Consider the following 11,516-nt stretch of genomic DNA (forward strand, 5'->3'; position numbering starts at 1 on the left):
GCTGTAATATTAAAACATTAAATAAAATTTAAAATGACAATACAAAATCCAGCACATAAACAGAAGTCCAGACTATTCCCAAAGGCCTGCTGAAACAAAAACGTTTTTGCCTGCCTCCGGAAACGTAGCAAGGAGGGAACCGGTCTGGTGGGAAGGGAGTTCCAGAGCCCTGGAGCAAGGACCGACCAAGAAGGCCCTCTCCCACGGTCCCACCAGGCGTGCCTGTGATGATGGCAGGACCCAGAGCAGGGGCCCCCCTGAAGACCTCAGGGCCTGGGCAGGCTCGGGAGGGAGTCTTCCATATAACCTGGACCCAAAAGCGCTTCAGATTTGCCCTGAACAGATCGTCTCTCTGACCTGCTAGATTTCTTAGCACTGGCTAGTCTTGTTGCAATGGATGCTTTTCAGTCTGTGCAGCCTGAGGATGCAGACTGAGGATGTGAGAGTTTAAGACCTACACACCACTTGAATCCTTACCTATTCTGGCAAGGATATCCTATTCTGGGGCACGTCTACACAAAGGGTGACTTTGCAGTAGCGGCACGTCATCCACATGATGCAGCCACCATTGCAAAGCCATCTGTGGTAAACCCTGGAAACTCCATTCCAAAAACGTCAGGCACTTACCCTGACTTTTTGGGCAGTGGAGCCCATGTCACCCCTTGATTGGTTGCCACACCTCTGGAAAAGTAAAAAAAATGGGGGGGAGGATTGGGCTGTTCCTCCCCCCCTTTTTTTTAAACCTATTATCTGTATCTGCAGAGCTCCGCAGATGCAGATGAGAGAGAGAGAGAGAGAGAGAGAGAGAGGAACGATCCTATTCCTCTCCTTCCCCCCAACCCCAGTTTGTTTGTTTTTTACTTTCCCAGAGGTGCAGGGCTGGAAAATTCGCACTTGTCTTCCTTCCTATGCAAGGAAAGCAAGTGCGGGTGCAAGGTGCCTCGCGGCCCCGAATCTTTCTTTCTCCCATCCAAAGCAAGTCTTGGAATTCTCAAGAGGGAAGGAGAACAGGTAAGAAATGTTCCAAATCGTCTTTGACTTTATACCAACAGACAAGAGGATTTATTTTTCTCCTTCTCCTCATGCAACTCTTTGGGGAAAGTGGTTCACATCGTTGCAGATGAAGAAACCTGGGGCGCTTTTGTCATTCTATCCAGCAATAGAATGACAAGCTTTAATTTTAAAAAGGAGTTAATGGAGAGGGGTAGAGAGAAATATGGTTCACGTATGCAATCCTATATATGTCTACTCAAAAGTAAGTTGCATTATGTTCAATGGTGCTTACTTCCAGGAAAGTGTACATAGCACTGCAACCCAAGTAAAATTTTGCAGCCTGATCCTCTGCATATTTAAAGCTCTGTCACACCAGGGGGGTGGGGTTAACACACTCCTTACCTTCTCTTCTCCGCCCATGTTTTCGTTCCTCAGTTACTTCCTGTTTCAAGACTACAAAACTACGGAACCAGCACCAGGCCCACGAAGTCCGCTGTTCTACTGGCACTGCTTCTCCTGCACACAGCAGGAGAGAGCAGCGATTCAGAGGTCAAAAAAACATTGGACTTAACCAGGGTTTTTTGTGTCGTGCGACAAAGGCCAGAGGGGGCAGAAAGCATGTGGGAGGCAGACGACATCATGGGAGGGACCTGAGCCCAGTAATGAGCATGCTATAAGACTCTCACGGATGGAGCTTTGAGGTGCTGGGGCAACACTGCTGCCATTGTCATTGTATTTTCCATGAGGATGCTTACCAGGTCCCTGCCCCCTCCAGGTCCCTGAGGTGGTCTAGCCTGCTATGGCCTCTCCTTAGAAGGGGGAGCGGCTCGGGCTCATGGGCAGAGGCTCTGCTTGCCATACAGAAGGTCCCAGTTTCAACCCCTCTCCATCAGAAACCCTGTAGAGCTGCTGCTGCCAGCCAGAGCCAATACTACTGGGCTAGAAGGCCTCAATCTGCACCAAGCAGGATATGACACCTTGAAAGCAGTTTGAAAACAGTCTGTGGTGTGTGTCCTGGGCCCCAACAGCTGTCAGTCATGTTATGAAGCACTTTAAAGCTGTGGTGTAGATCCTGCCTACAGCTGCTTCTTGGCTTCCCATATTAGACCGAAGGCAGAGCGGGGAGGGGGGCGTAGAGTGGCAGTGGGTTCACCTTGCCCAGTGGTGCTTCCTTCAAGGGACCCCGAGGCCAGAAGAGGGGCTGAAGAGAGCCTGCCGTCGCCTGAGACGCGCTCCCCGGCCTGGCCTCGCCCAGCTTTCCCAGACACCAGAAGTGATGCAAGCCGCCCTCTCTGCCCACTGGATTCTGGAAGTGGCTCATCTCAGACAGCTGCCGCCACGGAGGAAAAGATTCTTCTCCTGCGCTGCAGCCAGAGCTGCCAAGCACCCTGTCATCCCAATGGGCGAGTTCAGGCTGGAAGAGAAGCCAATCCTCCTGGGGCCTCCTTGATGGCAGCACGGAGTGGGAGTTTGTTGGTGAAACACCATTGGAGAAAGACAGGTTGTGGAGCAGATCCCGGCTCCAGCAAGACGGGTTTGAGGAGCCCTGGGCCTCTGCCAAGGAGGCCCTTGCAACACACCAGTGTGAGAAGCAGAATGAAGCAAAGGGAAACGCTCCAGATCCTGGCATGGAAAGCGCAGCAGCAGCAGCAGCAGCAGCAGCCTGGAACGGGCCACTGGCAGATGCTTCGCCGGCTGTTTTTCTGGCACAGAAGAGCTGACTTGCCCTGTCACAGAAGACGAGCGGGTGGGGGCAGGTGTCACTGGATCTGCATGGACAGCCGCTGGTTCACTTGTCTGCCCCCCTTTTCCACTTTATGCAGTTCATACCTACTTGCAAGTAGGTTTACCTACTTGCTCTAGTTATATATCCACCAAAGGTTGCATATCCATAACAACGGTGATTAATTCACCTGAAAGACAACCGTCCCATGCTCCCCACTGCCACGCAAGTTTTCTTTGCATGGTGTCATGGTGTCCCCAGACAGTTTCTTTTCATGTGACAAAGAACCCTACAAGCCTCTAAGTCCCAGCCGCTGCTCTGTGCGGCGATCCCACACCACAGGCGAGTGGAACGAGAGCGGAGGCAAGCAGGCGAAGAGATGCTGGCAGTTGCTGACCGCCAAACGCTTGGCCTTCTGTGCAGGGCTCCAGGTCCAGCATCAGGGAGGTCCCGGTCAGATGGCACCACTGTGTTGCCCGTTAGGGTCCTGCATGGCTCCAGCTACAACGCCAAAGTGCTGCGAGTGCCTGTGAGGGGGCCACATCCCCAAAGCCACGACGGACCTTCCCGGCGCCTCCAGATGTGGCAACTGGGGGGGGCGCAGATCCCCAGGGCTGCCCCGAAGGAGGCCTTGGTGCGAGCCAAAGCCACCCTCGGAGCCACCCTTGGGAGAGGACACCACGCTCCCGCCAAGGCTGGCCCAAGGGGGCCTTTCAGCCCCCAGATCTGCGGGAGAGTTACTGCGCCTGCCGCGTCTCCGCCGGGTCCCGCACGCCTTCCCAGCCGCCAAGTTAAGAGGCGCCGGTGGGCAAAGCCCGGTGGTTCCTTCCCTGCCGGCACACTGAGGGGCCTTTGAGCATGTGCAAAGTGTCTATTAACCAACCACCACATCTCTGGGAGAAGGAGAGCGCCTTCTTTGGGCCGCCCCGGGGAGCTTTGCCCGCTGCCTCCAGGCCTTTCTACAGGGCGCTAGCCAGCCAGGATGCTGCCAAGGCCCACGGCGCTGCTTCCCTGAGCAGAGGCAGTGCAGGCTTCCCTTGCAAGAAGGAGGCCGCCCCTGCCCCCACCGGCCGCAGGCTCCCTCGCGCTGCTCCTCTGACCACTGCTCCCGAGCTGCGCGGCGCGGGGTCTCCTCGCCTGCCAGCCAGCCAGCCAGCCCTGGGGCAAAGAGGGGCGAGGAAGCCGCTCGCTTGGCGGCTCGCTCTCCTCCTCTGCGAAGCCCGGCCTCCCGCCCTTCCCCACCCCCCTACCCCGGTCGCCTTCCCCTCCGCCTCTGGCCCTGCAACTCAGCTCCCGAAGGAGCCAAAGGCCCGTCGCCAGAGCGGGAGGCGGAACGGAGACGCCAACATGACCTGGCGCGCTGCGCTCCGTCTCTGCGCGCTGCAGCAGGGCGAGGGGCTGATGCCGATGCCGCCGCCGCCGCCGAAGCCCAACGAGGCCGGCCGGCCAGCTTGCGCTCAGCCCGCGCATCTGCTGGGCGGGACGGCGAGGCGAGGGGGCCCCGCAGGAGGAAGCCGCCTGAGCCACGTCCGCAGAGGGACGGCGGGAGGGAGCGCTCGATAAGCGAGGGCCGAGAGGGCTTAGCACTGGCGGAGCCGCCGGGTCACCTTGGGCTCGTCAGCCCTCCTTTCTCTGCCAAACCTACCTCGCCGGGCTGTTGTGAGCAAACGGGCGGGAGGGCGCGAGGAGAACCACCCGGTGGACTTGAGCTTCTTGGAGGAAGGGCAGCTCAGAAAGAAATAACAGGGGAGGGGAGGGCAAAGAGCAAGCGGGCGAGCGGGCTGGGGAAACGGTTCCCTTTCCCAGGGATCGGACGCTCCAACAAAGGCTCGGGGAGACCGAGACCAGGGGAGGCTCCCCCGCGCGCACACACACACCCCTTCCTCGGCTGCTCACAGCCCGCCTCGTGTTAGTCGCCGGCCCAGGCAGCTTCCAAGCTGGTTAGATGGCTCCGTCCCTCCTGTCGGGGAATTCTACATGGAGAGGCAGCAGCAAGGGCAGGTCAGCACGTGAGAGCAGAGGGGCCTCTTCCTGCCCTCGGTGGGTGGCAGCAGCGTTCAGGAGCCTGTTGGACCGGCCACAGGGCTATGGGAGAGATGCCCGCTCCCTGGGCCTGGGCTGGGCTGAGCCAGGGTGCAAGGGGGGGCTTCTCTGCCCCCTCTCTTGTGCACAGAGCAATCCTGCTGGAACCACACCCACACCCCAGGGTTTATTGGCACAGACCTGCTCTCCCCTTGAAAGTCCTCTACCCCCTGCGGCAAGCGCAGAGAAACTGTCCAGGAGGACGGTGGTGGCCGCCTATAGTTGCCTCTGGCAGCAGTGGAGTGGCGAAGGGTCACCTACCGATGTAGCTCTTTCAGGTGCAAAAGAAATGGTCGAGGTGCATTGCTGCTCCCCCCCACCCACCTCGGGGACATAGTCCCTGGGCCAGGAAATGCCATCTGAGGTTGTGGTTGCATTTTGCTGCACCGGGGGTGGGGTGGGGGCAGCTTTCTGAAGCTTCGTCTCTGGCTCCACCATGCTGCCCTGACGGTCCTCTTTTGTCTAGGGAATTGCGGAGGTGGGGGTGCAGGCAGAACTCCCGCTCAAGGTCAGGGCTTGCAGGCTGCATGTTCCACAGGGCCAGTTCCTCACTCCTCGCGGTCTGAGTTGCCATGGGAGACACCTGGTGAAGAAGGCGGCCCAGCAGGCAGGTGCTGAACCACAGGGACCTCTCTCCTTTCTGTGTGAGGGATGACAGGGAAGCAAGTGCAGGTGGCCCGTGTCCTTCCTGGTGCCATCGTCAGAGGGCCTGAGGCATGGCGCCAGCTGGCCCAAAGGGTCTGGCTGTGACACCACTCGGCCTGAGGCAGCGCAGGGAGGCAGTGACGCCCGCCCCCTCGCCCTGACACCACACCGCTTTGAGTGCATTCTTGGAGAGGGAGCCGCTCCCTGCTGCCACCACGTATGCCCAGCAAAGGCCAAGGAACTGGTTGTTTCCCCTCCGTGCAACGCCAAAGCAGAGTTGCCACCCGTTGCATCCACCGCTTGCACAAACCGGGGAGCAGAGGCGGGCTCCAGCCAGCCAAGGCTCCGTTTCCTTTGCCATTTCCACCAATCCAGGAGCATCAGAGCAAAACTTGCTCTCCCTTCCTAGAGAACTCAAAACAGGAAACAATTTATAGGGGGCCAGGTGGGGGAAGCTGTTACTCTTCAAGGCCTTGGCCATATATACTCTTCAAGGCCTTGGCCATTGACCATTCCTTTCCAAAGAGCATATATATATATATATATATATATATATATATATATATATATATATATATATATATATATATATATGCTCTTTGGAAAGGAATGGTCAATGGCCCAGGGCAGGGAAAGCCCAACTTTCTGCATGGGCTGAAAATCCTTTTGCATCAGTGACAAAGCCTTGAACGGCGGATTCGCAAAACGCCCCTCGGGTTTATCAATGCTGGCGTGCTGGCCAGGCGGCGCGCCCACCAGGAGTCCCAAGAAACCCGCGAAGTTGGCACGCTGTGGGTGCTGTGAGTCCACCGCTGAGACGTTTGGGGCACAGAACCTGCAGAGAGAAGGCAGCCGTGAAGAGAATCGCGTCCTCTTTGCAGAGCTAGAGGCCGGCGGCGGCGGGCCCACGCTTCCTCCCACGCGTCCCTCCCCCTCCCACGCAGCCCAGCCGCGCGCACGCCGTGCTCAGTTCCAGATCCTCTGCTGAAATAGACAAGCCGCAAGCCCTGAGCACCGCCGCCGCCGCCGCCAGCCCAACTCTCCTCTGAGCTCACTAGTGGGCCCTACAGCCTTTGGAGAACGGGCGCTAAAGAGAATGCCTCCGTTTGCGGTCATTCGGACACTGCACCAGGGCCGCCCACCAGCGAGGAAGGGGCCCCGCCTGGCTGCCGGCGCGAGGGCGGACGGACGCGGCTCTTCCTGCCATTAGATCGGTGGGGAAGAGCCGAAGCACGCCTCCCCCGACCTCCCAGCGCCTCCTCCTGCGCAGCGGACTCACCTGGGCAACGGCAGAAGTGGGGCGGGAGCCGACCCCAGCCTTCCCGGACGCCGTGGGTGGCTGGAGGAGAGCGCCGTCTACGGGGGCGCCTGCGGGCGGCCGGGCGGGCTGGCGGCGGCTCTCCGGCCTCCCGTCCGTCCGTCCGTCCGCCCGCCCTGTACTGTGCAGCAGGTGCCAGCGCTCTCCCCACGCGCCGACTGGCAAGGCGGCCGCGCCGAGCGCCTCCCGCTCCACTCAGGGCCGCCCCGCCACTTCGCCTCGCGCCAATCCCAGGCCCTGCGCCGCCAGACGGGGCGGGGGCGGTTCCCTTCGCCAGGGGCGCCCTATGGAGGTGCGGTGCCGGCTGCCAGTCGCGGGTGGCGGAGCCAATGGGGCGCGCGCGGGGGAGTGGCCGCGCGTGGGGCCGAGCCGGGACTCTAAAGCGCGCCCACCGCCAAGGGGACCCCAGTGAGAGGCGCAGAGCGGAGCACGGCCCAGCTGACCCGACCCGGCGCAGTCATGGCCACCACCGCGCAGTACCTGCCGCGCGGCAGCCCTCTGCTGCCGGGGCCCCCCGCGGACGCCGAGCGCCTGCACCAGGGCCCCACCTACCGCGAGGTCCAGAAGATGATGCACCACGAGTACCTGCAGGGCCTGGCCGCCACCCCCGGGCACCCCCTCGGCAGCCTCCCGCACCACCAGTGGCTGCCGGGCGCCACGGGGGACTGGGCGGGTGGCGGGACCCACCTGGAGCACGCCAAGGGCGCCGGCGCCGGGCCGCGGGGAGACCTCGACGGCAGCAGCGGTGGCTTCCACTCGCGCTCGCACCTGGTGCACCAGCAGGCAGCGGGCGGCGGCGGGGGGGGCGGGCACTGGGCGCAGGGCGGCCCCTCGGCACACCACCTGGGCGGCTGCCCCTCCGCCATGTCCCCGACGGCCGGCGGACACCAGCCGCTGCTCTACTCGCAGGCCGCCTACCCGAGCCTAAACGGCATGCTGGGGCCGGGGCCCGCGCTGCACCTGCCCCACGGCCACCTGCCGCAGCACGGCCACGACGAGGCGGCCGAGGCGCACCTCGAGGGCTCGTCGCCGCACCTGGGCCACCCGGGCCACGAGCCGCCGTCGGACGAGGACGCGCCCAGCTCCGACGACCTGGAGCAGTTCGCCAAGCAGTTCAAGCAGCGGCGCATCAAGCTGGGCTTCACGCAGGCCGACGTGGGGCTGGCGCTGGGCACCCTGTACGGCAACGTCTTCTCGCAGACCACCATCTGCCGCTTCGAGGCGCTGCAGCTGAGCTTCAAGAACATGTGCAAGCTCAAGCCGCTGCTCAACAAGTGGCTGGAGGAGACCGACTCCAGCACGGGCAGCCCAGCCAACCTGGACAAGATCGCGGCGCAGGGCCGCAAGCGCAAGAAGCGCACCTCCATCGAGGTGGGCGTCAAGGGCGCGCTGGAGAGCCACTTCCTCAAGTGCCCCAAGCCCTCGGCCCACGAGATCACGTCGCTGGCCGACACGCTGCAGCTGGAGAAAGAGGTGGTGCGCGTGTGGTTCTGCAACCGGCGCCAGAAGGAGAAGCGCATGACGCCGGCGGGGGGCCCGCACCCGCCCGCCATGGAGGACGTTTACGCACACGGGGAGGCCTCGCCGCCGCCGCCGCCGCCGCCGCTGCAGCACCACACGCTCCAGAGCGCCGCCGTGCAATGACTGAGCCGCGGCGGCGGGGCCGAGCACCGGCACTGGCCCGGACTGGCGGCCCAGACTGGCGGAGGGAGCCGTCCGGGGGCTCCGGCCGGCCCCTGCCCGCGCTGGCCGCCACGGACTGCGGCAAGCCCGGAGCTTGTGCCTCGGGCAGCTTGGGGCGCCCACCCAGCCGGCCCCTGACGGACCTCCTAGACGGCCGGGCGAGCGCGGGCGAGAGAGAGCCGGAGGCGCGCTGGTCGGTCCCTCTGCCTGCCGGCGACGGCTCGCTTTCTAATTTAAAGCTCTGTATTTATTTGAACCTCGGAAATGCCCTGCGCCCACTGCCGCCCACGGAGCCGCCCGCGGGAGACAGCGCAAAGCCCAAGGTTTGACCTCGAGCGGGTTTCTCCCGGGTTTCTCAGGACACCGAGCGCAGGGTCCGGGGTGGGGGCTGCTCCCGGTGGGGCTGAACCTTGCAGAAGCCGCCTTGGCCTCCCTTGAGTTTGCACTCGGGCCCCGGAACCTCCTGGCAAGGGACCCGGCGCTGGTGGGCCCTCCTGCTGAACCCTCAAGGCCGCCCGGTTGCAAACAGACGCGCACAGGTCGCCTGGAAGCCGGGTCCCGACATACCTATTTATTTCCCCCGCGGGCCGGGCCCACGTTGCCCTCGCCCATCGGTTGGGGTCGGACCCATGTTCGCCTCTGTAGCCTCCCGCTCCGTTTTTATTTATGTTACAGCCAATATTTTATTACTCGCATAAAACATTTATCCAGGAACGCGGCGCCTCGTGTCTTCTTTCCCCCCTCGGTTTCGGGAAGGGGGGGGGAGAAGCTGCCCGTGGCGGACGCTACATCGGGGCTCCCGGGGCAAGAGGGCGACTCCCGCTGCCGCGCGCCCCTCCGACTCCCTGTGGCTCGAGAGTTTTCCTTCTTCTCCGCCCCCGCCAATTCCCTTGGCGACACCGAAAACTCTTAGCGCCCCGCCGCCGCCGCCGCCGTCCTGTTGGACTTTTGGCCTCGGACCGACTCCGGAGCCTCTGACCCGCGGCTGGAAAGAAATCCGCCAGCCGGGAGACCAACTTCCCTGGACTATCGCTCGGCGATGGCCCCCATGGGGCCTGGGGTCTCTTCCCCGCCCATAAGCCCCGGTCCGGGGAGCTCCGTGCCGGGCGACTCCGGGCAGGAGGAGGTAAGCCCTGCGGGCCCGGCCCTTCTTGCCGAAGGAAGTTTCCCCGGTCCTTCCGCAAGCGGGCTTCGCAGCCCGCAGGGAGGCCGGGCTGGAGCTGCGAGCTCGTCCATCCCCGCGCGCTCGCGGGCCGTGCAGGGAGAAGCCGGCGCCCAGCCGTTCTCGAAGGGTGACGGGAGACTTCTGCACCGCTCCCGGCCATCCCTTTCCCGCTCCGACCGGCTGCAAGAAGCCGCCTCTGATGCTGTCGCGTCTCACTCGGGGAAGGTTGGGAAGCGCAAACGTGGCGCCCTGGTTGCGAGGTGAACTCCGACCAGTCCCGGCCGGCCGTTTCCCTGCTGGGATCTCTGTCTGCGCTTTGTGGCCACTGCAGGCATGTCCGTCCGACTGCCTTTCGTTTTCAGAGACCACAATCACCCACCTGGCTCCTTTCTGCTGGTTTCCTTAATGTAGAAGCCAATCTCGATTTGGAAGCCCTCTAGAGCAGTAGTTTGAAATGTAAAAAACATCTAGCAAGCCCTCTTTAAAGCAACTTTTAAAAGCAGTTTTTAAAGTATACCATAAACAAATGAAATCTGCGTGGTGAACTTCCAAAGGGTAGCCTGACAGCATTTTACACCAAAGCTTGTATTTGATTTATACCTTTCCCACATTGGTCACTATTTCGAGGCAGCTTTTGTGAAATAAGAAATCCTAAACTCAACACCGAAACACTCTGAGCCCAGGCTAGGGGGACACTCTCCTGCAGAAACCTCATGGAAAGGACCCGGGAACTAGGGCAGGGTGCTTTTGCAGACCAATTTTCAACTGGATTGTGCCACCTGATCGTTGGTTTCTCTTAAATCCAAGCCTGCCTCCCACAACTCCAAAACCTGCCATTGACTCCTTGTGTTTTACATCCCTGGAAAATAATCTGTCCATCCTTACAATAGTTCAATAGTTCAAACTATCTATTTGGAAATAAATTCCAGAGGAGCGAAGGATGTGCAGTTGGAAATATTTATTTCCTAGGGGTAGCTGTGTTAGTCCATTGCACACAAAAACCCAAAGAGTCTTGTACCACCTTAAACACTAAGAAATTTATTCTGGCATAAACTTTTGTGGACTGTAGTTTATAAACTATATAAACTATTAATTTTTCTAAGCCACACAGAGAGCTTTGGCTATTGGGTGCTATAAAATGCAATAAATAAATATGTTTATGACAGAATTTTAAAAATATATTTAAGGTGCCACAAGGTTCAAATATTTATTGCTTCTGTATTGATGTAAATATTTAGGAGCTTTACATTTCTAGCTTTATCATAATTTCTTCACGTTGTAATAATGCAAATGCTCAGACTGATATGGATACTAATAGCTTTTTCAAAAGAAAGAACCAGCAAAAAGAGACCATGCACACCCATAAACTCATTCAATTGTTTGCTGCAAGCAAAGGAATCTCCATAAGAATTTGGAGACTTCTGCTGGATAAAGTGAGGAAGAGTTTAGGAAGCATCATTTGGGAAAGATGATGAGTTTCTTGCAGTATTTGAGTTAGGATTAATCACAGTTGTAATAGTGGTGGTATTTTTGCAAGACTGTGGAGTATGAGAGCAGAGCTTGAGAGGACATGCAATCCAGAAAGGTTAAAGAGTGCCTGCTGTGAACTATATGGGGCCATATAAATGGCAAGGATGGATTTGAGGAGAGGAATGCGGAAAATCTCTCTCGGAATATCCATCCTTAAAGCAGAGCAGCCCTGTCGGCTTCTCCGTCTATCTGATCCACCCACCCACCCCGCCACTTTCCGTCTCTTGAAGCCATCCATGCAACATTTTCTTTCTTTCTTTGATGCAAAAAGTCATTTTTAGAAAATATTGGTTAAGACTTAGACAGCAAAAGCAGTTCATGCAAAATGGCTCAGATATATCAAGGCCACTTTCTGCTGCTTGGCTTCCCTTTTGCCT

General features: G+C 59.4%; 1 protein-coding gene across 1 annotated transcript; it reads left to right on the plus strand.

The window, feature by feature from the left end:
* Positions 1–7,183: 7,183 nt before the first annotated feature.
* Positions 7,184–8,586, plus strand: POU3F1 (POU class 3 homeobox 1). The gene has a single exon (XM_063139895.1). It carries the CDS (start codon positions 7,221–7,223, stop codon positions 8,403–8,405), a length of 1,185 nt encoding a protein of 394 aa, XP_062995965.1. The 5' UTR covers positions 7,184–7,220; the 3' UTR covers positions 8,406–8,586.
* The last annotated feature ends 2,930 nt before the right edge of the window (positions 8,587–11,516 follow it).

The sequence above is a fragment of the Elgaria multicarinata genome, chromosome 13 (assembly GCF_023053635.1).
Source record: "Elgaria multicarinata webbii isolate HBS135686 ecotype San Diego chromosome 13, rElgMul1.1.pri, whole genome shotgun sequence".
Taxonomy (NCBI): Eukaryota; Metazoa; Chordata; class Lepidosauria; order Squamata; family Anguidae; genus Elgaria; species Elgaria multicarinata.

Coding starts and splice junctions, on each gene's coding strand:
- POU3F1 (XM_063139895.1), top strand. CDS start 7,221: ATGGCCACCACCGCGCAGTACCTGCCGCGCGGCAGCCCTCTGCTGCCG.